General features: G+C 39.2%; 1 protein-coding gene across 1 annotated transcript in view; it reads left to right on the top strand.

The window, feature by feature from the left end:
• Positions 1–27,383, top strand: part of GCLC (glutamate-cysteine ligase catalytic subunit) — a 75,095-nt gene that overhangs the window by 38,480 nt on the left and 9,232 nt on the right. The window contains exons 2-8 of the mRNA XM_007936134.2: positions 8,248–8,360; positions 9,445–9,627; positions 14,642–14,755; positions 16,701–16,759; positions 16,857–16,990; positions 24,921–24,995; positions 25,468–25,584. Coding sequence (XP_007934325.1) covers positions 8,248–8,360; positions 9,445–9,627; positions 14,642–14,755; positions 16,701–16,759; positions 16,857–16,990; positions 24,921–24,995; positions 25,468–25,584 — 795 coding nt within the window. The remainder of the gene's footprint in view (positions 1–8,247; positions 8,361–9,444; positions 9,628–14,641; positions 14,756–16,700; positions 16,760–16,856; positions 16,991–24,920; positions 24,996–25,467; positions 25,585–27,383) is intronic.

Here is a 27,383-nt window from a genome sequence, read left to right on the forward strand (position 1 = left end):
AAAAAAAAGAAAAAGAATTTGATACAACTTAGGTAAGACAGGCAAGATGATCAGGTAAGGGTAGGGAGAAGGTAATATACAAGTTTGGCAGATAGTATTTCTACGTATTTGTATGTTCTATAAGAATGTCCATATATATAATAGAGCTAACAGGGAGCAAAGTTATGGTAACTTCTTAGCCATAGCCAGTCACCTTGGGGGAACAAGTTGCTGTGCCTATGATCTCAGGACTGTGGCCACGGGACATCGAGCTCAATGGACATAACATACTACCCCAAAATATTGTTCTGCATCCTAGTTTGGTGAGTGATAACTGGGGTCTCAAAAGCTTGTTGTGAGCAGCCATCTAAGCTGTAACTATTGGACTCTTCAAAAAAGAGTGAAGAGTGAAGAAAAAGATGTATGGAAACAATTAATACAAGAGACTAGTGAACCATAGGAACCTCAGCCTCCATGACCCTGAGACCAGAAGTAGATGGTATCCAGCTACTACTGCCAACCACTTGGAAAGATCAAAATTGGAGGTCCTGGATAGAGTAGTAGAACAATGTAGAACAGAACTTAAAATCATAAAGGCTAGGCTTACTGGTGTGATAGACTGGTGAAACCCACAAGACTGTGGTTCCCCAGTCACCCTTTAGGCCTGGCATTGAACTTACTACTCCTTCGGCTTAACTTCCAGCAAACCAGTGGACAGGCCTACAAGGTGAACAGTTCTACCAGGTAGGTACACTTCTTAGAAGAGTCAACCTTGGGAGCCCAGAAGGGCAGCATATTGCAGGGACATAGCTCAGAGGGCAGGAATGCATAGGAAAGAAGGATACAGGGAAGAGGTAGCCACAGGGAGGAAGTGGAAAGAGAGCTGTTACATTGTGAGAATTGCAATCAATGTCATGAAACAAAATATGTATGAACTGTTGAATGGAAAACAAATTTGCTCTATAAACTTTCACCCAAATCACAATTTAAAAAAAAAAAGCATTTGCTATAACTTTAGACTAAACTGCTAAAATATTTCATTTTCAAGACATAGGTTAGTTTAATATTACATACCAGCAGTTTAAAATCACTGGGGAGCTCTGGTAGCATAGTGCCTAAGGCACTTGACTGTTAACTACAAGGCTGGCAGTTCAAACCCACCAGCCACTCCTCAGAAGGAAGATGGGACAATCTACTTCCGTAGTGATACTGCCTCAGAAACCCAAGGAGGGGTCGCTATGAGTCGGGTCCGACTTGACGGCAGATAACAACACAACATCATACATAATTGTACAAAATCATACATGTTACAGATTCTACTTCATATTTACTGGTCCCCAAGAAGTGTTCAAACGTTACCAGATAAAACAAAGTGGTTTTGCTATTTATAATGCCATCATTAGATGTGTCTAACATGGGAGTCCTCCTTAAACCAGATTTGGAGTCAAATTTAAGTTATATCTGTATTAGAATTTCTTATTCAACACTACCCACTATTTTAAACTGAACTCCTTTTATTTTTATCTTATTATTTGAGTCTTCCATATTTAACTATGAGTAACTTAGAAAATAAACAGTGGCCCTGTGTCACCCTGGCTAGTATCTCTCCACATTTGAATATGGAGCCAGATATGGAAATGGATGGTTGAGAGAGAGTGGACTCTAGAGGCAGACTGCCTAGCTGTGTGCATTGGGCAAATTATCTCATAAAAAAAAAAAAAGGACTTGCAATGCATTTCTGTCCATGAGTGGTTATAAAAACTAAGAGTGCAGATAAACCATTTAGAACAGTGCTTCTGCATGGTACATGCTCAACACATATTGGTCATTAGTATTTCACTGTGTGCGGAAACAGTCTTCTGGACAGATAGTATATCCCTGACCTTACCTTTGTGACATGGTCTCTGGGTGTGGTTAGGGGGGTGAGGCCCAGCTTGTCTACATCTCTGACCAGCCAGATGGGTGTTTCTACTGCAGTCAGAATGGTTCAGTGCCCCAGGGTGGTCAGAGAATGCATTGGGCATTCTCTGGGAGGTTGCATTTATGTTAAAGGAGCAGTAGACCATCTCTGCCTGGCTAGTCCCTTTGCCAGGAACCAGCTTAAACAGTGCTTTCTCTAAGAAGCCTGCCGGTTTCTTAGACTGGGTTAGGTTTTCCTATTATATTTGCATAACTTTGATCATTTGGAGTACTCGCCTAGATAATTTTAACAATATTGGGTTACTGACTGTCTCTCCAATAACATTATAAGCTTGAGACCAGAAACCATGCCTACCTGAGTCTTCACTGTATCCCCAGCACAGGACTTCCTTGAATGGATGAAAGGACAAAGGGATGGTGATGGGGGTGCAGAACAATGTTTTTGGCGACTGATTGTTTATCAACCCTAACTAGAGCCATAACAACCCTCAAAGTGGCTGAGGGCTTGTTTAGGAATTAGCATAAGGAGATAGCTGGGTCTCTGAGAAGCAGTAAGTGGCTCTAGCAAAAGTCAAGACTGCTATCTGGGCCAGTGGAAGAGACAAGGTTGGAATGGAAGAGCTACCCAGAGCCTCAAATGGGGCAGTGCTACTCTGTCCTGTGGGGTTGCTTTGAGACAGAATCAACTCATCATGACTAAGGATTTGGTTTTTGGTACTTCGGAGAATAGAACCCATTGGCCATTCCTGGGTTACTATTCCTGAAACCAGGAAGGATGCTTCTGTTTGTGCACTACTTCCAAGTTGTTGTTAAGTGCCATTGAGTCGTCTCCAACTCACAGAGACCCTATGCACAGCAGAATGAAACACTGTCTGGTCCTGTGCCAACCTCACAATCCTTGCTATACCTGAGCCCATCATTGCAGCCACTGTGTCAGTCCATCTCATTGAGGACCTTCCCCTTCTTCGTTGATCCTTCACTTTACCAAGCATGATATCCTTCTCCAGGGAATGGTTCCTCCTGATAACATGACCAAAGTAGGTGAGACGAAGTCTGGCCATTCTTCCTTCCAAGGAGCATTCCAGCTGCACTTATTCCAGGACAGGTTTGTTAGTGCTTTTAGCAGTCTGTGGTACTTTCAGCATTCTTCGCCAGCACCACAATCCAAAAGGATCAACTCTTCTTTGATCTTCCTTATTCATTGTCCAGCTCTCGCAAGCATAAGAGGTGATTGAAAATACCATACCTGGGGTTATGTACACCTTAGTCTTCAAGGAAACATCTTTGCTCTTCATCACTTGAAAGAGGTCTTTTGCAGCAGATTTGCCCAATGCAGTATGTCATCTGAGTCTTTACTGCTCCTTCCATTGGTGTTGATTGTAGAACTAAGTAATATTTGTGGAATTGTAGAATAATACTTCCAAAATTGTATGTTGATTATACACTAGATTATTCACTCTGGAACCCATTTATAATGTACTTTGTGTTTAAGCTTTTAGAATTATGTATGGGTGCCAGTATATGAAGAGAGATGTTGCTATAGCTATGAGTTTATAGACTAGATACTATTTGAAGTTAGGAAACTTGTATAAGTTTAATCCTTGGAATCAGTGTTAAGGGTCCAGAAGAGGCTCCATGTTCTGGTTCATTATCTTCTCTCAGATTTTTTCTGTTTCTTTCCTCCTTTAGATAAAAAAGGAAGTTTAAGATGAGGGACAAAAATTCAGATATAATAAATCATGTGGCTTTAGATGTTTCATATTGAGAAAGCATTGTCTTCATGTATCACTGCTTTTATTATCACTCGCTAGCTAAGTTACTAAGCCAAACCCCATGTCAGCTGTCTTTTGGTTCTTAAAGATTTGGTTAATTATTTGAGTGCTTCTATGAACTAGAACTGGAAATAAACATACATGTATTGAAGATAGGAGGAAAGATTAAATAAGATAACAAAAAGCTAAGAGATTAAAAAGCCATTTGGAAGAAGGATACAGAAAGATCAAGGTGGCTAGAGGATGATGACCTCAGAAGGCCTGAAATTTGAGTTTGAAAAATGTTCAGGGAATTCTTAAGGCTTCTAACTGAACTTAGATTTAATCCAGAGTTTGATTTTCTTTCTTATTCAGTAAATACTATGAAGTTTTTCTTTTTCATTTGCTTAATGAGATCATGGAATGATTATTTTTTTAATTAAAGAGACTTCGGCTTGTTAACATTTCAAATGTCACCCACTTGGGTGATATTTAAAATGGCCTTAAATTTTAGTATTTTATTCATTTTTGCACACCCCATACTTGAAACTTGTGGGCTAAGAGCAATTTTGAAAATTGAGGATTTCAATTCTAGGAAATTAACAAAAGTCACTGTAATTTAGCTTATGTAATTGCTATGAAAGTTCCTGCTTATTTTGATAATAGGTACATGAGGGGAACTGAGTAAGCAAAGAAACATCTTTCATCTTTGAAGGAGCTTTTTAATCTGGTTAGGAAGATAATGCCAATAACAGATAATGCCAGGAAGATGTCTTGGCTCCTGTGACTGAAGGAGAAAGATTTCTTCTAGCTGAGAGAGGTAGAAATGCTTCATAGAGCATCCTAGCCTAAGAGATGGGCTGACTCACTATTTAAATCTGTAACTATATCTCTTTCTGTGACATAATCCCAGCTCTCTTAATAAAATTGAGGCATAATCAATTTGAGAGTTTGTAGCCAGTTATTACATAACCTTTTTCTGCCTCTTGTAGCTTACACCTTTTGTAGTTCTTCATTTTTAGTCCTGGAAGCAAAGTATTGTGGACCTTGAGGCCAGGCAGGACTGGGTTTACATCACTCCATCAACATTGTGGCCTTGGGCAGCTTTCTCTGCCTCTTTGTCCACCACCTGTAAAATGGGGTGATCATACCTACTTTGCATGATGAGTTTGAAGATTGGAATCAATATGTGAAAAGTTCATGACTTACCTTTTCTGTTAATAAACTTGTTTCCTTTACTTATGATCAGTCTTCTTTTTATATGTTTGTCCTGAGACTTAACAAAATTTTCTGTTCTATCAAGTTTTAGCTGTTCAAGAGTCATGAATCTATAGATGCTATCTGACAACCTACAGCTGATGTCAGGAGCAGTTTCAGATTCTGCAACCTGTCGTTCTTGATTGGTTGACACTGAGCAGTTACACAGGTGCATATCTCATATTTCTGGTTCATGTGCCTAAATCAAGTAGCCTTAACCATTTCTTGAACTAAAAAATTCTAATAAAGAAGTAAGAATAGGAACTTATGCCCTGTATCAATAAGATAACTAATAAAACCCACGACTATATATAGACTTGGCAGAGGATATTTCTACATACATATTTGAATGTTATGTAAATATATCCACATATATAGTAGAACAGTCGGGGCAAAGTTATGAAAACTTAGCTGTAACCAAACACCTTCGGATAATACATACATCACTGGGTGTGTGCACTTAGGACCACGGTCTCAAGACAGCTCACTCAGTTGACATAGTTTACAAAGATGGTGTTCTCCGTCCTGCTATGGTAAGTAGTTACTGGAGTCTTAAAAGCTAGTGAGTGACCATCTAAGGTGCAATCACTGTTCTCTGTCTGAAGAAAAGATGAGTGAAGAAAATTAAAGACACATGGAAACAAATAGTCTAAAAGGGACTAGTGGACCATACAGACCTCAACCTCCTTGATCTTAAGACCAGAAGAACTAGATGGTATCTGGCTACCACTACCAACTGCTCTGAAGGGGATCAATACAAGGTCTTGGATAAAACGGGAGAAAAATGTGGAACAAAATTTAAAATCATAAAGACCAGGTTTACTGGATAGAAACTGGTAGAACTCCCAAGATTTTGGTCCTTAGTTACCCTTCAAGCCTGGAGCTGAACACAACCTAGTGGTTCGACTTTCAGGCAAGCAATAGACAGACCTGTAAGGTGAACGGGAACACCAGGGAGGTACACACCCTTTAAAACAATAGGCCATAGAAGATCAAAGGAACAGCTTTTGCCCAGGGATATGATTTAGAGCAGGAAGGGATAGGAAGGAAGAATAAATGGAAAAGGGCAGCAAGGAAGGAAGTAGGAAGAGTGATGTTATGTTGTGGGGATTGCAATCAATGTCATGAAAACAAAGTGTGTATGAATTGTTGAATGGAAAACTGATTTGCTCTGTAAATTTTCACTCATATCAAAATAAAGTTTTTTCAAAAAAGAAAAAAACTAATAGAAATTAAATGAAAGTTTATATTTTTGTTGTTGCTCAAGCCTACCACCTGGTTGTTTGCTTTGGTTAGTAACTTTTTGTCCTCTTTATATTTTTTAGTTAAACGCTAAAACAATCTCTCAAACATTAGTTTGCTGTAGGGGTGGCTAACCCAAATGCCTTCCAAAACCAGGCAGGTATGTTTTTGTTGTTGTTATGTGCCGTCGAGTCGGACCCAACTCATAGCGACGCCTTCTTGGGTTTCCGAGGCAGTATCACTACGGAAGTAGATTGCCCCATCTTCCTTCCAAGGAGTGACTGGTGGGTTTGAACCACCAGCCTTCTGGTTAGCAGTCAAGTGCCTTAGTACATTTAAGTGGTAGCAGTTATGCTGCCCTCGGGTGAGTGAGGATCACTGTAGGCCAGAGTGCTCACTCCTCAGCCTTCCTCATCCCTATAAGACACAGCCTCATGCTGCTGGGCTTCTGGGTATTTGTTTTTGCTTTTTAAGGTGGGAATCTCCATTTATGTAAAAATGTCAAGGAGATAGTGGATATACTGTTGCTTGCCTTTTTTTTTTTTTTTTCTTTTCCTTTTAGTAACTACTACAGGCCAAACAGAATACATCTGCAGACTAATTTGCCTTCTGGGGTGGCAGCTTGCCATCTCTTCTCCAGAGTAACTTCTTGGCAGGCTTGTGCAAAGGGTTCTATCAAATGTTTTGCCTGGATAATCCGATTCCATACCTTTTCACTTATGGATGATATATGTTTTTATTTCAATCACAAATAGTAATTCAAAGTCCTCACTGTTTACCCCAGAATTGTAATTTAAGGAGGCATTGGTGGTTCAGTGGTAAAATTCCTGCCTTCCATGCAAGAGACCTGGGTTTGATAGCCATCCAGTCTACCTCACGTCAGGCCACCACCCATCTGTCAGTGGAAGCTTGCCTGTTGCTATGATGCTAAATAGGCTTCAGTGGAGCTTTCAGACTTAAGATGGACTAGAAAGACCTGACAATCTACTTCTGAAAATCAGCCAGTGAAACCCTGTGGATCACAACCTTCTGATTCTCAACCAATAATGAGGGTGGTGCAGAACTGGACAGCATTTCATTCTGTTGTGCATGGGGGTCACCATGAGTTGGGCCAATTTGAAGGCAGCTAAACAGTAATGTCATAATTTATAACATGTGATTTCAGGGAAAGCAAAAGCAGGTTTTAGTTGTGCTGTGTTCAGAAAAGACTTACTTTGATATTTAACTTTTGATTTTTACCAGAATTCCACTCAGTGTCGTTACAATGCTAGGCACACTAATACAATTATAAATTTTATGTTTTCAGGGAAGGGAAGTTGTCTTAAATTATTCTTGAAAACCAAAACTGAATTGCTAAAACCTAAGATGACTTCACATTCTTATGTTTATGATTATGGTTTAACTCTAGTGGGATTTGTGCTAGGATTATTAAAGAATCTGCCAGTAAGTAAGGATAATCTACCTTGACCAGAATGCCTAGATAACTACTTTCTTAAACATACACTAAGCCAGTTGATGTAATAAATTTAAAAATGTCGGTTCTTTTTGGAACTGCTATTTACAGAATCTTTGCTGTGAAACACATCTCTTTTGAAGGTACAATTTGTCTAAAAGGGCATCTTGACCTTTGTGTGGGATATTAAGTAGAATAAGGAGCCCTGGTGGTACGCTGCTGACCAGGAGGTCAGTGGTTCGAACCTACCAGCTGCTCTGTGGGAAAAAGATGTGGCAGTCTGCTTCCATAAAGATTACAATCTTTGGAGCAGTTTTCTTCTGTTGTGTAGGGTTATTGTGAGTCAGAATCGACTTGATGACAGTGGGTTTGGTTTTGGTTATTAAGTGGAATAAAGGAAAGAAGGAGTTGAAGAATAAGAGTTTTTAGCCTCAAACAGTATTACTATTGACTGACCGACCACCTTCTATAGGTTTTCGTATTATGCAAATAAGTATTATGTATGTTCATGTAAGCAATTGTAGCTGCCTCAACTTACTCATGGATCCTTTCCAACCATCACATTTCCTTGCCTTTTTCTTTTAAAGGTCATGCTGAGTACGAGTCTGGGAGAATGTTAATCTGTCTCTCCTTTGTTTTCATTAGGTGGAATACATGTTGGTATCTTTTGATCATGAAAATAAAAAAGTCCAGTTGGTCCTGTCTGGAGAGAAAGTTCTTGAAACTCTACAAGAAAAAGGGGAAAGGACAAACCCAAAGTAAGCTGGCATACTGAAGGTTGTTTTAGTGTTATTGAAACTGTTGGAATTATAGGGATAGTAACAGTACTACCATCACTTATCTGTTAGTTTGTCGTACTGTGGTGGCTTGTGTATTGCTGTGAGGCTGGAAGCTGCAATAGTGGTATTTCAGACACCTGCAGAGTCACCCATGGAGGACAGGTTTCAGTGGAGCTTCCAGACTAAGACAGACTTGGAAGAAGGAAGGGCCATTCGTTTCTCAAAAAATTGGCCAGTGAAAACTGTATGAATAGCAGTGAAACACTATCTGCTGTAGTACCTCTTAGGGTTGGTATTAAACACATTAATATATTAAAGCGCTTAGAGCAGTAAACTCAAACAGCCTATTTGCTGTTGTTAAGCATTAAAAAAAAAAATGCCAAATCATTTTGGGGATCACAAACCCTGGTGCCAAATAAAACTTGCATATGGACTTTGTTTGGCTACCATGTTTTTAAATATTACTTCATTTAAGTAGACAAAGAAGAGAAGAGGGAATATACTCTCCAGTTGGTATTCCACAGGCCCAGCCACTCACAAGATTTGGAGGAGACCACATTTGAGTTTGGAATCCAGACATTGAACTGAAAGAATACTTAAGGCTCTATCTTCTTTCCTGCAAAGTGGATTGGCTTGTCTTGGACAGAGAATGCCATGTTGTGCATTGTCAGTTATTTATAAGTATTTTGGACCCACTACTTTCTCTTATATAGTTGAGGAGCTATGGAAAATCAGTAGCCTTTGGGAAGCTTCATTTTTACCTAATAACCAAACCAAACCAAACCCACTGCTATTGAGTCAATTCCAACTCATAGAGACCCCCATTAGGTTTTCAAGGTGGTAAATCAGAGGTAGATTGCCCCATCTTCCTTCTGCAGAGCAGCTGGTGGGTTTGACCTGCCAACCTTCTGGTTAGCAGTCAAATGCCTTAGGCACTGCCCCAACAGAGCTGCTTGTTTACCTAATGGTTTCTGAATGTTTTAGGCCACTTTTAAAACACATTTAAAAATTGAGTAAATGGTAGCAAAAGAATCAGATGAAACTTAAATTTTCTCTCCTGTAGCCATCCTACCCTTTGGAGACCAGAGTATGGGAGTTACATGATTGAGGGGACACCTGGACAGCCTTATGGAGGAACAATGTCTGAGTTCAACACAGTTGAGGACAACATGAGAAAACGTCGGAAGGAGGCTACTTCTATATTAGAAGAAAATCAAGCTCTTTGCACTATAACTTCATTTCCCAGGTTAGTTCCTATATTAAAAGATCCTAGCAGACATTTCAGAGCTGTAGGTTATAAAGAGAACAAATGGTGACCCAAGCACTTCACCCTGCATTTCTCATATATTACAAATAGTTCATACTTTATATGCAGCATGTGATAGCATCTAAAATGTTAGCACTGGCTGACAGGCAAAAATTCCATGCCAGCTTCAGTAAGTGAGTGGTGACCGCCCAGAACACTGTGATGAGAGCATTCATCTGGGTTCATGGGAAAGGCAGTGATGCCTGACCAGCAATGTTTGCCACAGGTGAAGAGGGAGGGAACAGCATGTTTGTCAACCATTTCTGACCCTGTAAGGAGTAGCTGAGTCTCTAATGATCATCAAGTTTCCTCCCTTGATGGTAAAGGTTGCTCCCTCACACACTTACAAAAGAATCATGTGCCTACTGGTATATGGTAGTAATTTGGCAGATCAAAGACTCACCCATGGAAGAGCTGGCATGAGGGTTCCCAATGTCCTCTTGGTAACTATTAGTTTATGAACAAGATGAGATGTTAGTTCATGTCCTGCTAAAAACAAGAGGTAGAATTGTTGTTGTTAGGTGCCATCAAGTCGGGTCTGACTCATAGAGACCCTTTGTACCACAGAATGAAACACTGCCCAGTCCTGCACCAGCATCACAATCCTTGCTATACCTGAGCCCATTGTGGCAGCCACTGTGTCAGTCCTTCTCATTGAGGTCCTATATGAAAGTAAATACAATGAAATTATGTTCTCAGTTTAGAGTGAGGTATGCAGATATTATCAGTATTACCCATAGGAAGTCCTATCTAAGAATGTATTTCTACTACATTATAAATCTGGTTTATCTATGCCAGGTATCTGTCAGATCCGTGTGATAAGTATACTTACCTCTTCAGAGTCCAAAAGCTTCAAGGATTGGTATCAATGGCTTAGAACACTTTGAACTTTTTGTTTTTAGTTGTTTTTATTACCCCCCATCTCCAGAAAAATGTCTGTAATGAATGCAGGCATTGGTCTTAGAGGAGTATTTAAATGGGAATTTCATTTTCTAAAATCACCATTATAGCATTTAAATAGTTGAGAACATGTTTAAGCTACCCTATTTTTACACAAATAATGTGTGTTAACACAGCTCTTGCAAACTGCACAGCCCCTTCATGTGTTTCCTGTGCATGCTATGCACTGTATATGTTTGTGCTCGTTATTTATGTGGGCATGTTATATGCGAAAATGTACTGTAATCAAGTGTTCAGAGACACATCTCTTATTTCTGTGATTGCTTTGTTCCATTTACGGAAGCCATCCCTCTCTCCCCAGCAGAAGCAGAAATAAGCAGCCGGGTGAGGACAGACAGATTTGTTTTGTAGAAAGTTGTCTTGTTCTTTTGCTTTAATTATTGAAGGAGAAGGGGGAAAAAAACCCTTTGACTCTTTGCCATTTACTCAGACACTTAAGTGCCTACTCCACACCAGACTCAGGTACTCTCTGGAGATTAGTCATGAGTGAAGAGAGACAGTGTTTGCCTCCATCAAACTTACGGTCTTATGGAGGTGACACAGGGTAATAAAATGCCCACAAGTCCAATTAATATAAAGTTGGGGCTGTGCTAAGAGGAAGAGATGTAGAGTAAAGAGAGTTTAACAAGGATATCTGAGAAGTTTGGAGGGATTGCAGAAGGATGATTAGGTGATGTTTGAAAGTTTTTGACAGAATTTACTAGGAGTGGGGAGAAAAAGATTATCTTAGGAAGAAAGAACATTATACACAGATGTCCTGGGATGAGCCTGGGGAGCATGGAGCCTTCTAGGAACTAGAAAGCAGCTGGCTGATGTGATTGGGAAGCTGTAAATGAGGTGGAAGGTGGAGTAAGGTGAGGCAGGGCAGGTAATTGATGGGCCCATTAACTAAGAATTTTGGTGGTTATCCTGAAAGCAGTAGGAAGCCATTGGAAGGTTGAATGGGTGGATAACATCACATTTTTACTTAGAAATCCTCACCTGGGGTGCAGCATGAGAGTGAGTGTAGAATGGCTGCTAGGACTTCCTAGGACACCAGTAAGGATGCTGATTTAAGAGAGGGATAATGGAAGCTGGAGGACAGTGGGGCAGTGGAGGTAGAGAAAAGTAGATGTTGATCAAGAGATGTCTAAGACACAAAATCAAGGAACTTGGTCAAGGAGAGAGATGTTAAGATTTGTTGGGTTGTTGGTATAGGTAACTATTGTGAAAACCTTAGAATGTACAGCCCAGGCCAAGAAGTAGATTACAGGTGTTATTTGAAAGCTTTTAATGACTGGAAAATGCAGTCTTATATTTTATTTATTTATTTTGTTAAAGGTTTATACATTTTACTAATAAATTTTTTAAAAGATGGAGTTTGTAACCAGAACTGTTTTATCTTTCACTTGTAAGATTCAAGAAGGTGTAGTTTCAGTGGGCAGTTGTTGTTGTTGTTGTTGTTGTTGTTATGTGCCGTCGAGTCGGCCCCGACTCATAGCGACCCCTCCTTGGGTTTCCGAGGCAGTATCACTACGGAAGTAGGATTACCCAACCTTCCTTCCAAGGAGTGGCTGGTGGGTTTGAACCGCCAGCCTTCTGGTTAGCAGTCAAGTGCCTTAGCCACTATGCTACCAGAGCTCCCCAGTGGGCAGTAGGGGGATTCTTTTCTCTCTGGACCACTAAAGGAAGTGTTTAATTTAAATAAGTGTGTCTCTTGGGGCATTGATGGTGGTTCAGTGATGGAATTCCTGCCTTCCATGCAGGAAGCCCAGTTTTAATTCCCAGCCAGTATACCTCGTTCACAGCCACCACCCATCTGGCACTAGTGAGTTGGATATTATTATGATACAAAGCAGTCTTCAGGAGCCCTGGTAGCATAGTGCTAAGGCACTTGACTGCTAATCAGAAGGCTGGCGGTTCAAGCCCACCAGCCACTCCTCGGAAGGAAGGTTGGGCAATCTACTTCCTTAGTGATACTGCCTCAGAAACCCAAGGAGGGGTCACTGTGAGTCGGGTCCGACTCGACGACATATAACAACAACAACAAGCAGTCTTCAGTGGAGCTTCCAGACTAAGATGGACTACGAAGAAAGGCCTAGTGATATGCTTCTGAAAATCAGCCAGTTAAAACTGTGGATCACAGTGGTCTGATGCATAGCTATTCATTGTGCCTAGGGTCGCCATGAGTCAAGGGCCAACTTGATGGCAGCAGACAACAATGTGGCACTTAGAGGCTTCTTGGAAAGAAGGCCTGGCAATCTGCTTCTGAAAAACCAGCCACTGAAAACCCTGTGGAACACAGCTCTTCTTTGACACATGGGGTGACGAGTTGGAGTTGATTCAGCATCAACTAGTTTTTTAATATGTCTCTTACCTTAACTGAGAATAGCTCCATATGGAATAGCTGCCTTTATTTAAAGATTGAATTTCTTTTTATTAACACATTGTGAAGGGAGAGTTGAGAAAGAAAAATCTGATTTAAAAAAAAAAAATGCCTAGCCATATGTTTTAATAAGATGTGAGTGTATTTTTGGACTTGTAAACAAAACAAGAATAATTATTCATTAGTTGTAGAAGCCTCTCCTCACATCATAATAAGTGGTAGTTTTATTACATGGGATCAAGAAGGAAAAGAGTGCTCTGGGATCACAAATGTATAAACAGTGTGATTTCTTTTACACTTTTTAAAGGGTTTTACACTTTAAAGAGATGTACATATAAAAACTATAGTCTTAAAACTGTCCTGTCTCAAGAAACAGTAGTCACCTGGCTGTTTAATTAAAATCACTTAAAAAATCACAGTTGTCCCATTTTCAAGTACTCAATAGCTACACATGGCTAGTGGCTACCATATTGGCACTGGACAATGCGATGAACATTTCCATCATAGCAGAAAGTTCTGCTGGAGAGCAGAGCTCTAGGCATCTGAAGATCTGCGTTCTGACTCTGCCTTTTCCCTGTCAAGCAAACATTTTCATTTGATTCAGGCTAGCTAAGAATCCCTCATATTTAAGTTTGGCAGTCTCCTAGATAACCTTTCCTAAGGTTGCTGGCTCACAATAAATAATGCACTTAACTGTGCAAGAATTCTCAGGAACCTTTTTCTATCTGGCCATTATTTCCCAGATCAGCAAATTCAGTGGTTATTTACAAGGGCAGTGTAAGCTGCCAGCTTTATTTTATAAAAGTTAGAGTTTTAATAAGGTAAAGGCTACTTATGGCCTTGAAGCCAAAAGTTTCCTGTCATCCATCTAAAACCCTGACAAGAACGTCCCTTGCTTTGCTTTCACTAAGTTAGTTTGTTTATGTGCTTCCTCACAGCACATTTAATATTGACCTTAAAATTCTTAACTTGGAAGGGACTAGTAGTGTCATTGCAAGTAATCCGGAATTTGAGAGTAAAATATTTAGGAATAAATATGGAGCTTCATTTTTCTGTATTGGAATTAAAACTCTTCTTTAGGTCAAGTAAATTAACAGGGTTGGGTTTCAGACTTCACCTGGAGAGATACTACTTAATAACTTCATGAGTTGACCTGCCAAAACAAATTCTAATTGTTTTCAGTTTCTAATAATGCCCATCAAGGAAGTCAGGGGTCATGGTGATGATGGACAGGGGTCAAAGGTAACGTAAGAATTTAGAGTTAGTAAAGGAGGACTCCTTAAAAGCTATGTAGAGGAAAATCAGTAACCTGAGATAATTGCTGTGACCAAGGAAAATAATTTCTGTTTCCCTCAGTACTTAGACATGGGAGCATATAGTAAGTGTTCAGTAGGTACTGAGTGAATGGGACTATATGATAAAGTCAGTAAAGGACTTGAATCACAAAAGAGAATCTTAATGAGGAAGATATCAAAGGTTCAAGGGAGTCATTGCAAATGGGTGTAATATTTGTGCTAGATTCTCTAAGAAGGAAAATAATAGAAATGAGGTATTTTAACAGGTGCAATGATAGTGAGACACAATTCCTGAAAAAAAATCCCATCTATTTAGTTCTACAATTTGTTGTAGATTAGGCTGTCCGGGTTTCACGCTGCCTGAATATAAACCCAACCCGGTTGAAGGAGGAGCTTCCAAGTCCCTCTTCTTTCCTGATGAAGCAATTAACAAGCACCCCCGCTTTAGGTAAGTATGGTTTTGTGTTTAGATGCCCCTTGCTCAGATCCTTGCCTTCTGAGAGTGTAATGTAGTATTCCTGTCCAGGAATCTTTTTTGAGCATTTAATGTATTCTGACTCCTTTCCTAAATAGAGTAGATAGCAGACGTATCACATCCTCAGTACCCCAAGGCTTGGTTATTGCATCTTTCCTCCAGGCTTGACTTACCTCTTTTCCTGGTCATTCCAAAGCCATTAGCTTAGCCAGTGTCCTGCCTTTTAATGAGCAGATAATTTTTGGTCCTAGTTCTGTATATATTTGTGGGGGAAAACTTTCCCTTAGTTATTCCAGCCTGATTTTTCCCTTCTCTAAGTGACCACTAATATCTATAATACCCTCATTCTACTTTGTATACCTTGACAATAAAGTAAAACGTGTATAGCACCTTGTATAAAGTGGATATGCTCTACCTTCTGTTCTGTTAACTTTCTAGGCCTGTTGGTTCATACTTTAATGCTTAGGTTTTAAGTTCTCAAGGGCCTTAACCAGTCTGATCTTACCTTTGTACCTTGGGTGCTCACCTGTCATCCTAAAAACCTAGCCTCCTGGCCTAGATTAAGGACCTTGGGACTTCTCAATGTTCCAATGTTCATACCTTTAATATATATACACATCTGCTATGTGTAGTCTTTTTTTGGAAGACAAAGGTTTATAGACAAAGTTCCCAACTTTAAATGATACAGTGTGTTAAGGGGAATGTAAAGATATGAGCTGCAAGAACAGATGATGATAATGCCAGAGACCTCCTTATATGGAGAAAGGAGGGTGCTTCTGACTTAGCAGGCTTCTTAAGTGGTGTTCGAGCTAAGTCCAGAGCAGTAATATCCAATGGAAACGTAATGGGAACCACAGAGTAATTTTTAATTTTCTAGTAGCCACATTAAAAAAATATAAAAAGCAGTTGAACTTAACTTTAATATTAGCCCAATCCAAAATACTACTGTTTCAATATATAATCAGTATTTTAAAATTATTAATAGGGAATTTTACCTAATTTTTGACTAGGTTTTCAAAATCTAGTGTGTATTTTATGCCTAGAGCACATTTTAATTAGGACTAACCACATGTCAGGTACTTAATAGTCACAGTGTGGCTGGTAGCTTCTGAATTGGACAGCTCAGGTCTAGAGGATAAGTATTAGTCCTGCAGGTTGAGGGGAGGAAGGAACTAGACATTGAGGCTTCAGAGATGCTGGGGAAAAGTGAGTGTATTTGACTGCTAACCAGAAGGCTGGATGTTTAAACCCACCAGCCACTCTTTGGAAGGAAGGTTGGGCAATTTGCTTCCATAGTGATAACACCTCGGAAACCCAGGGAGGGGTTGCTGTGAGTCAAGTCCGACTCGACAGCACATAACAACAACAACAAAGTTTGACTAGGAGCTCTGGTAGCATATTGCCTAAGATACTTGACTGCTAACCACATGGCTGGTGGTTCAAACCCACCAGCCACTCCTCAGAAAGAAGGTTGGGCAATCTACTTCCGTAGTGATACCACCTCAGAAACCCAAGAGGGGTCGCTATGAGTCGGGTCCAACTTGATGGCACATAATAGCAACAACACAAAGTTTGACTGACGTCTTTGGAGTTAACATGGGAAATGTTAGAAACATGGAGTGAAACCAGACCATGACGGATCCCCGGACACCTGAACTTTATTTGGTAAGTCAGAAGGGTTAAGCAAGGAGAGAATGACATTCTCAAGCAAGAGTCAAGTAAGTGGTATTAATGGAACACCTGCTTTTAAATAGTTCCCTTGGAGTATCTTGATATACATATATTTTTTATATGGTTGTCTTATAAAATTAGTTTGAGATAATTGGGTTTCATTCCAATTACTTGTGTATAATTAAATTTTCCTTTTATTTGATGGTTCTTAGGTGACCAATTTATGACATTTGGTTATCTATTTTAGTACCTTAACAAGAAATATCCGACATAGAAGAGGAGAAAAGGTTGTCATCAATGTACCAAGTAAGTTCATGGTGAGGTGGTGGGATGGAATAGATAGTCGTTGAGTTGTTTAATCCTTGACTCTCAACCTTTTCCTTTTTCTTTCTAAATAATGTAGTATTTAAAGACAAGAATACACCATCTCCATTTATCGAAGTATTTCCTGAGAATGATGAGGCAGCAAGGGCTTCGAAGCCCGATCATATTTACATGGATGCCATGGGATTTGGAATGGGCAATTGCTGCCTTCAGGTATTATTTCAAATATGCAAGGAGACAAAGTATCCTTATTTGTTTGTATTTGCAGACTTCTCTTTATTATATACGTGGTTCCTTTTTTTTAAAGTCATACTTTAATCAGGTTGAAAATAGTAGCTGGTGTGCCTTTTAAAAATCAATGAAGTTATTTTAGTAAATTCGTTGAACAGTCTCTCTTGACTGAGAATTTTACAGAATCTACAAACCACAAAAGTTTATAGTTGTTAACATAAAATGTGCAGTATTTTGTTGTGGTTTCTCTTTTCTATTTTTTTCTTGCCTAATTTTTACTGCCACCTAGTGACAGTCTAGCTTTGAGGTTATAAGTACTACTGAAATCTCTTATTTCTGGAAATGAGTTCTGATGGATCTCCTTCAATAATTTTGTGATCTAAAGGAAGGATTATTTGTACTTAAAACTTTTACATTCATGCAGGCCATCTAATGATACAAAAAAAAATAATTAGCAGCTCATGTTCACCCTGGCCCTAGCTAGTTAGTTACACAGAAATAGTGTTTTTTCCCTATATTTACATGCTTGACATTTTCCTTGATCTGATTAAATTACTGCTATCTCTGAGTAGGCTGGCATGAGCAGTGATTATACCCAAGTTCACTTAGGGCCTGAATAGAAGAACACAGGGCCCATCAGGCATGGCACAGCTAGCATTCTGGTTTGGTTTCTTTGTCACTCTGTTACTACTCAGGTATTTGGGAATTCCTCTCATTTATTTGGCCTCATTTTCCTCGTCAGTTAAAGGTTTACATTTTCTAAGTTAATATTTATTTCATTGTTGTTATTAACAGAAATACTTTTTTCACCCTTAATTTGATTACAGTCACATTAGGAGTAGAAGGAGTTACACAAAATATAAAATTTTCATGTAAGTATGTAAGCATAGTTTCATGTAAGCATAGTTATATGAAATTGATAAACTAAATGGAGACTTAGCAAAACATTTTTTTAAAAAAGCAGCTACTTGTTATTGCCCAAGGAGATTTTTGTTCAGTTTTAATTACTAAGGCTGATTAGAAACAGTGTCTTTAGAAGCCTATAGTAGTATTGAGCTTGACCTACCAGGTGGGTCCCCCTGGGCTGCCAGCGTAATCACTCTCAACATAGAGACCAAGAACCTCAGCATTCCCATCCTCAAAATACCTGCAGCATATACACACACCTTCTTATACACATACCTTGCTTCGATTTATTTTTAAAACTACAGTCATGCATTGTTATTGTTCACAATAAAAAGGACATTATGTGATTTGGATATTGTGCAAACACCATATTGTAGTCTGGTCTTGCTTTTTCTTTAAGCATCTCGAACAAGCTTCATGCCTTAGTAATGGCCAACAATGTGCTGAGAGGGATTTACTTTTGTATTTGGACCTCAGTTGACATCATTAGCAATTTCTCCATATCTGGTCCCTCTTCACATTTTTATTAGCCTTGTGGCTTTCACTGGAGCCCATTTAACAGGTTGGAGACTTTTTTCTTAGTTTTTAAGGATCCTCGTGATTGTCAAGTGCAACATGCCTAACTTATGAGCAATAACATTCACTAATTTTTCCATCTTCATGTCATTTAATAACTTTTTGTTTCACTTCCAAATCAATACTTACCATTTGCCTCTTCCTGCTACTATCGTTAGCACTAGTTTTGCTGCATCTGGGAGCCATGATGCACTTCATGGTACTGTTTTCAAAAGGAAATTAAACAGATAACACTACAACACCCAAGACACATGTGATATATGAGATTGGATGTTGCTGCCTATGAGTCAAAGTATACACTTACATGGTAAACTTTTCAGATACAGTACAGTATATAAATAAGCCATTATCATAGATGATGTTATGACTATCAAGACATATGTGTTATACGTTATATATGTACTGTACCATTATGCTCCTGGCAGTGCAATCACTCTGTATACAAGAGGCACAAAATACATGTGTTACATGTAGGAAGCTGTTGCGTTCACTACATCCCATTCTCCAATCAGGATTTCTGAACTCTCTTATAACCTTACGGGACTATGGACATATATGTGGTTGGAAGATGCCTGGGCAGATATTCAAAATTAAGTACCAGAGTCTGGTTTTTCTGTATTGAGTATGTTTAAATAACATGGCCATGGATAAATTTTTTCCTGCTTTTCATGACTTATATACATAATATAAAATATGTGGCTTCCAAAAAGCATAGGCCAGTAAGTTTCCTTACAAATGATCACACTTCATAAAGATAAGACCTTTTGACTTTTAACTGCATTATCTGTTTTTCTATCTTAATTACAAATACTTCTACAGAGAACCATTAAGCTCTAGAACTTACATGGCTCTAAAATTGTATCAATGCTGTTAGAGAAAAAATTGCCTTTCCTTTGTTTAATATTAAACCAGAGTGTTCTGCCAGAGATAGCCCAGCTGCTCTCATACGGTTCCAACAGGGTATTCTTTCCCTTGAAATACTGTATATAAACAAATGTATTCTAATGGTGGGCAAAAGCATTTTTATTGTCTCTAGATACAATTTTCTGTGCAATTTAAACTTTGTCATGGGCTTAGAATTAAGTTTTCCTTTCTTGAAGGTATATCCAGCACTCTAGTTTCAGTGCTGTACTTTAAAATATCATTAGCACAGATGATAGAAGACATGTGGCAAATGAGATGAATTCTACAAATCACCACCGAAATCCTTGCTTTCGATCTTTAAATGAACCACTAGAAACTGCTTATCAGTAAGCAGAAAAAAAAATGTAAGTCATTTTGTTAGGTTTAATAGAAGACAGAGTACACAGTAAAAACATTTTAACTATATTCATATTCTTGACTGTCTTGGAGCTTGTCAGGGATGATTTAATAAGCAACAAGTTATATCATGTTATGATAGGCCCTCCCCCCAAGTAAGAAAATTATATGGCTTCAAAGCTGGGTTCTAGGAAAATGTTAGATATTGAGGTTTCTGACATCTGTTTTTCAAACTTTCGCTCCTTTTTTCCTCTCATCAGTTTCCTTGTGACACTGCATCTTTTTTTATATGATGTTCTAAAAGGACACCTGAAGCCAAAATTATTCATATGGTCATACTTCTTCAGGTGTAGAACTTCCCCCCAAAAAAAACCATTATCTCTGGTGATGTATGTCTATATCTGCTACATATCTTACCAAGCCAGATTCAGAAGAGGAGGTGAAATGATAGACCATGGCTAATGTCAGATGAACCTTGGCTGAAAGCAGAATACCAGAAAGATGTTTACCTGTGCTTTATTGACTGTGCAAAGGCATTCAGCTGTGTGGATCATACAAATTATGGATAACACTGCAGAGAGTGGGAATTCCAGAACACTTAATTGTGTTCATGAGGAACCTGTAGATAGACCAAGAGGCAATCATTAAAAGAGAACAAAGGGATATTATATGGTTTAAAATCAGGAAAGTGTGCATCAGGGTTGTATCCTTTCACCATACTTTTTCAGTCTGTGTGCTGAGCAAATAATCTGAGAAGTTGTACTATATGAAGAAGAACACAGTGTCAGGACTGGAGGAAAACTCATTAACAACCTGTGATATGCATGCAACACAACTTTGCTTGCTGAAAGTGAAGATGATTTGAAGCACTTAACTGATGAAGATCAAAGACTACAGCCTTCATTATGGATTATACCTTAACAAAAAGAAAACAGAAAATCCTCACAACTGGACCAATAAACAACATCATGAAAAATGGAGAAAAAATTGAAGTTGTTAAATATTTCATTTAACTTGGATCCACTATCGATGCCCATGGAAGCAGCAGTCAGGAAATCAAATGACTCATAAAAAAGACCAGGCTTACTGATCTGATATAGACTGGTGGAACCCCTGAGACTATGGCCCTTAGATACCCTTCAAGCCTAAACCAAACTCACCTCCATGACTCAACTTTGAGCTAAACAATAGACAGGCCTATAAGGTAAATAATAACACCAGGGAGATATGAACTCCCTAGAAAAACCAACCACATGAACTCAAAGGAGTTCAATATCTTTTTAAAAAAACAAAAATAACATACACTATGATCCCTAAAAGTAGCCACAAAAAGAACCTAAATAAACTATGAGGTGCATAGTTAAAACAATATATGCATCAGTGAATACTTGGGGAACATTTAGATATTTCTGATCTCACCCTGGGTAGCACAAATAGTTGAGCACTTGACTACTAGCCAAAAGGTTGGAGATTTGAATCCACCTAGAGGCACTTCCAAAGACAGGTCTGGTGATATGCTTCCAAAAGGTCACAGCCTTGAAAATCCTATGGAGCAGTTCTGCTTTACACACATGAGGAGGTCATTATGAATTGGATTTGACTCGACAGCAACTAACAATAATTCTCATCCCATGGAAATTTGACCTTTAGATCAGTTTTTCTAGTATCTCACCACCTTTAAAAATACAAATTTTGCCTTTGCCTCTGTGTGTTTAGCACCATCTTTCCTCCAAGATGCTCTTGTTCATTTATTAGATGAACTCAACTGGATGCCAGATATTGTTCTGGGTTCTCAGGATAGAGAATGGTGAGACAGATCCCTGTCCTTATGGAGTTTACAGTTTAGTGATGGGGTCACAACAAATAAGTTTATAAATAAACTTTGCTTGCCATCTCCATTTTCTCACTTCTCATTTAATCCTTGACATCCACAAATGGTTTTTTTTTAAATATTATTATTTTTTTTTTTATTGTGATTTGGGTGAAGATTTACAGAGCAAATTCACTTTCCATACAGCAGTTCACATACACTTTGTCTCATGACATTGACCACAGTTTACCACAATGCAACAGCTCCTCTCCCACTTCTTCCCCATAGTTCCCTTTTCCCTATGTCCATTCCTCCATGTACCCCTGAGCTGTCTCCCTGTGCATAAGCAGCCCTTCTTTCTCCCATGATTGTTCTCTCCCAGGAGTATATCTACTTGAGGTAAATATTCAACTCATATGCCTGTCTTTTCTTTGGCTGGAAACCACAGGTGTGGGTTCAATTCCAGACCTGAAGGGCAGCTAGGGGCCATAGTCTCAGTGGTTCCACCAGCCTCTATCGGACCAGCAAATCTGCCCCCCCCTTTTTTTCTCCAAATGATTTTGAGTTTTGTTCCACATTGTTCTCCCTCTTTATCAAGGGTCTCCTACATAGATCCCCTTCCAAGTGGATGACAGTGGTAGCTGGGCACCATCTAGTTATTCTGGTCTCGTAGTCATATAGGCTGCAGATCGGATGGTATACCAGTTGCTAGGACTAATTGTTTCCATGAATTTTGGTTTTCTTCATACTTCTTTGCTCTGGACAAGGAGAGACCCATCATTGCATCTAGATGGCAGCTTGCTAGCTTTTACGATCCCAGTTGCTACTCGCCAAAGTAGGAGGTGGAAAAATTTTGTATAGTATGTTATGCCAATTGAGCTTGATGTCCCCTGCGACTATGGTCCCAAGCCCACAGGTTCAACTACTCGGTCCCTCTGGGTAGCTGGCTGTGACCAAGCAGTGACCACAACCTTGCCCCTTGTCAGCTCTACTATACACCTGGGAATTCTGATCGTTCACATAAACTTACAGGACCAACAAATGATTTTTGAGTCTCCACCTTTTTGCAGAAAGTGTCTTTTCTTTGGTTATCACCTAACTGCCAGTTCCTCATAGTATTTATCTGTTTTAACCTTTGAAGCTCTTTTCCCTTGATGTCTAAGACTCAACTCTTCTCCATGTTGAATTAATTTATAATGGCTAGCTAAAAATCATTAGAAGGTCTAGGGTTCCAACTCACCAGCTGTTTCACGGGGAGAAAGATGAGACAATCTGCTTCTGTAAAGATTTACAGCCTTGGAAACCCTATGGGGCAGTTCTGCTCTGTCTTATAGGGGTTGCTATGAGTTGGAATCGACTCAGTGGGAGTGGCTTTGCTTTGGTTTAGTTAAAATTATTACATTTTAAAGAAAATATTTTGCAGACATAAGCATTAAAATGGAAATTAGAAAGATCACAATATTAAATTGTCTAAGTAATTGTTTTTTATAGTTAGACCTGAAGTGCCATTATAATTTGGCAAGTGAAAGTGTAAGTCTTCAATAGGAGTTGTCTGCTTGTTAAAAAAAAAAAAAAAAAGTTGAAAGAAATTTAAAACTGTTAGAACAGATTGGGATTGTAATGGTGCCAAAGGGGTAGGGAGGCCACATCTTCTGACCTCTGACCCCACAAGAGAAAGATAGAATCACCATCAGCAGCCCAAGGTCTATCCCTGCAAAGCCAGATATGCTACCTCCCTCCAGCCCTTTCACCAACCCTGGCACCAACCATTCTTCCCACAGCACCCATGACCTCTCTACTGGGTTCGATAATTCACTGCAGTGGCCACACAGAACTCACAGATAATGGGGTTTATTAGGGAAGCAATAGGCCACAATTCAAGTTTAGGAACATGCTCAGTCTCTCTCAGCCTGCTGACTCTCAGCCCACAGCCTCTCTCAGTGTCTCTCCCAGCAGTGCGTGTCTCTGGGTGTCTTTCGCACCTCCTAGCTGACAGAGATTTCTTCTGCCTCTAGGAGGGCTCCTTTTGAGCCTGGCAGAGTGGCAAATCAACCAATCCCAACATCAGAATTCTATACACCTGAGAGAGAGCAAGCTTCCCAGAAAATTACTTTGTGCTTCTCCCAACAATAATACCCCAGGTGGATAACTCTAACAATCAGGAGCTACTCAGTTGCTCAGGGAAAATTCCACCATGGAGTTTACAAAGACTTATGGCTACAAAAAGCCACACTATGTAATCTACTACACTGCATATGGACAACGTACTCAACTGCTATTATTTCACTTCTTAAAACCACTTAATTTGTTTCTTGCACTGAAACTAAATTCCAGCTGTCATAATTGAATAACAATAAAAGAAGAAATTAAAACTGTCCCCAATTTAAAGTTTATGCTATAAACGTGCTACCACAAACACAGTTTGTGCTCTTATCCTTCCTCACTCCGCAGGGAGTCAGGCCCTGTTTTTGGGTTTTTTTGGGGGGGGGGTAATTGTTTTGGAATATTTGTGCTGATCACTAATGTGATCTGTTTCTTTGCCTAGCTCTTAAATGTTGTAGTTCCCTATGCTGCACATGCTTCCTGGGAGATCACCAATTCAGGACAACATCAGAGCATAACTTCCCCACCCCCCATTATTTTTCCAGGTCTGATTTTCTTCTGGGCACCATCCTGGAGACCCAGCTTCTTATAGGACTTTTTTGTCTGTTTTTTCCCTGGTTTCGTTAACCCAACAGATCATGGTACCTCCTTTATTCAAACTTTTTTTCCTGTATATCCTAGAACACCCCCAGCCAAAACCTGAGTCTTCCCCTTGCTGCTGTATATAGCCTACTTGTCGCCAGAGCTTGTTGCTTTGACTCTAGATGCTGCTTCCCACCAGCCCGCCTCGATTTTTTCCTTCCTGTAGTGTTGGCCCCTTCCAAGCAGTTTTCATACTGCCACCAGTGAACTTTCTGAAACCCATCATTAGCATCTGCAGATCCCTTTTGTGCCAAAATCTATATGAACTTTCAGTTAACTGGAGTAAAAGTGGGAAGCTGTACAAGCTAGTAGAAGAAGAAATACCTCGCTGAATTTGCCACATATCTTGTGTGTTATTTTAATCTTGTTTAACTTAGATGAGAATGGTTGTTTATATTAGTTGTCTGTTTATATTAGAACATGATTAAATAACATTTTCTAGAGAGGTTCACCTGAGACAGTTTTTAAACAGGGCTCCTTCATGAAATGTTAAGAAAGTCACATCACCATACCTTTCCCTTCTCTTCTCCTACCGCCTTCCTTCTCAGACTTCACTGCGTAGGGAGGATGGTAATGATTTTATTGTTGTTGTTAGTAACTTATAATTCTTAACAGGTGACGTTCCAAGCTTGCAGCATATCTGAGGCCAGATACCTTTATGATCAGTTGGCTACAATCTGTCCAATTGTAGTAAGTAGAAATTACATCTTATTTCAAACACTTGTTTCCTTCAAATAAATACATGTGCAAAAAATTTGCTGTCAGTGTGCAGTTGTTAAAGACTTCATCAGAGATGAACTAACATAAATAGTATGCAGACTCAGAACTAATGAAGTAAGGGTTTATGCTGTAGAAGTTTACCGTTGTTAGTAACACATTTATGTGTTAAATGTCAAGTTTGAATTTGGCTCTATTCCCTATATCATCTTCTATGTCCTTACCTCATAGAGATGATCTTCATGAATCAAATCCAAGCCTTTGCATAGTTTCTTGTCTATTTCATTATACAAATGCAAATACAGGTGAAAGATGAAATATCACTAACTCTGTATGGGTTGCATAAACTCTGATCTTTCTCACCAGAAAAATAACTTCATGGAACTTTTGTTCAGCATGTAAGTCACACTTGAACCTGTAGGCACTGACTTTTGTTTGTTTTTAGATGGCTTTGAGTGCTGCGTCTCCTTTTTACCGAGGCTATGTGTCAGACATTGATTGTCGCTGGGGAGTGATTTCTGCATCTGTTGATGATCGAACTCGGGAGGAGAGAGGACTGGAGGTGGGATGATTTCTCCTTAATACCTTTTTAAATCCAGCAGGTAAAGAGGGGTTATTGTAACTGCTTGCATTCTTGAAATTTCTTTAAAATTTTAATCGAGTGGGTTAGTCACACCTGAGAAAGAAGCTCACAGGTTATAAGCCTGTTTTCATTTATGGTCTTTGGCCTCATAGTGTTTGTTTTGGTATGAATTTATGGGAAATGTGATTTGGTTGGGGTGGGAAGTTGTTCCTTATGACTTGTTGAAATCTGTACTTGTTTAAGCTTCTGTAATTATTAGTGCCATTATTCTGTATTTTAGAAATCTGAGCTGATGGCTGTTTTTACCAAAAGTCTTTTCTGGCACTACTGCAGTGCTTTGTATGTGATGATTTTTGCTGTAGAAAATGTGATCTATTGTCACAGATTAGGCTTAATTAATACCTCTTACTGCTTTTACATTGAATTGTCCTGCATATCTCCACCCAAGGGTGTGTATATCTGAACCACCTATGGAGATCTTTAAAAGTAGATACTCACACACCATCTCAACCTAATAAATATTTGTTTCCAGGAATAGGACCTTGACATAGGGGTTTGTTGTTGTTTTGTTTTCTTCTCTTCTCCCTCTCACCTTCCTAGCGCTATCCCTGGGCAAATGCTGCCCTCTTGATCTCATATGGTTGATTGTTCTAATGAGTGCATACCCTCCTAGTGTCACTGTTTACCTTATAGGCCTGTCTGTTATTTGCCTGAAAGTTGAGTTAAGTTCCCTTCTTAAAGGGTGTTTAAGGCCATAATCCTGGGGGTTCCACCAGTATTCAATCAGACCATTAAGCATTGTCTTTTTTAAAATTTTGAGTTTTTTTCCCACATTTTTTTCCCGTTCTATCTGGGATCTCCTGTTGTGATCCATTTCAGAACAGTCAACATTGGTAACCAGGTGTACCATCTAGTTCTTCTGGTCTCAGGGTCATGGAGGCTGGAGTTAACATGCTCCATTTAGTCCTTTGGACTAATTTTTTCCTTGCATCTTTGATTTTCTTTACTCTCCTTTGTTCAGGACAGGGAGAGACCAGTAGTTGCACCTTAGATGGCCACTCACAAGCTTTAAGACCCTAGTCAATAGCCAACAAAGTAGGATGTAGAATATTGTCTTTGTGGGCTATGGTATGCCAACTGACCTTAGTGACTATGGTCCTGAGGCCTCATGTCCAGTGACTCATTTCCTCAAGGTATTTGGTTATGACTAAGAAGTTTTCATAAGTTGCCGCCTGTATACTCTATTACAATTCATGGATATATTTGCAGCATATATAAATATATAGGTAGAGATATCCTTGGTCAAACCTAGATATATTCTTGGGAATAGTCCTATTTGCCTTCCCCCCACAGCCGCCATTTAGCTGTGTCTCTCTGTATATCCTATCTTATTATTGTTATTGCAGGATCATGTGTGTAATAGTATTCACCTCTGTTGCCTTTAACTCTTGTCCTCCTCCCTGTTTCTTCCACTGCCTTGATCATTTTGTGCATGTGGAATATTACCTTTCCCTTCACCCAAGTTATTACATATCTACCCTCTAGTTAGTGATTTATCCTCCCTTCGCCTCTCACCTCTGATAACCTGCAAAGAGCATATCTTTCTGTGTGTAAACCTTTTCTTAACTTTTCACAGCAGTGGTCTCATACAATAATTGTACTTTTGTGATTGACTAATTTCACTCAGCATGATGTCCTCTTTGTTCATCCATGTTAGGAGGTGTTTTGCAGATTCATCATCATTTTTTAACATTACATAGTGCTCCATTGTGTGTGTA

This window comes from Orycteropus afer, unplaced genomic scaffold (genome assembly GCF_000298275.1).
Source record: "Orycteropus afer afer isolate SDZICR_OR568_19922 unplaced genomic scaffold, OryAfe1.0 scaffold00034, whole genome shotgun sequence".
NCBI lineage: Eukaryota > Metazoa > Chordata > Mammalia > Tubulidentata > Orycteropodidae > Orycteropus > Orycteropus afer.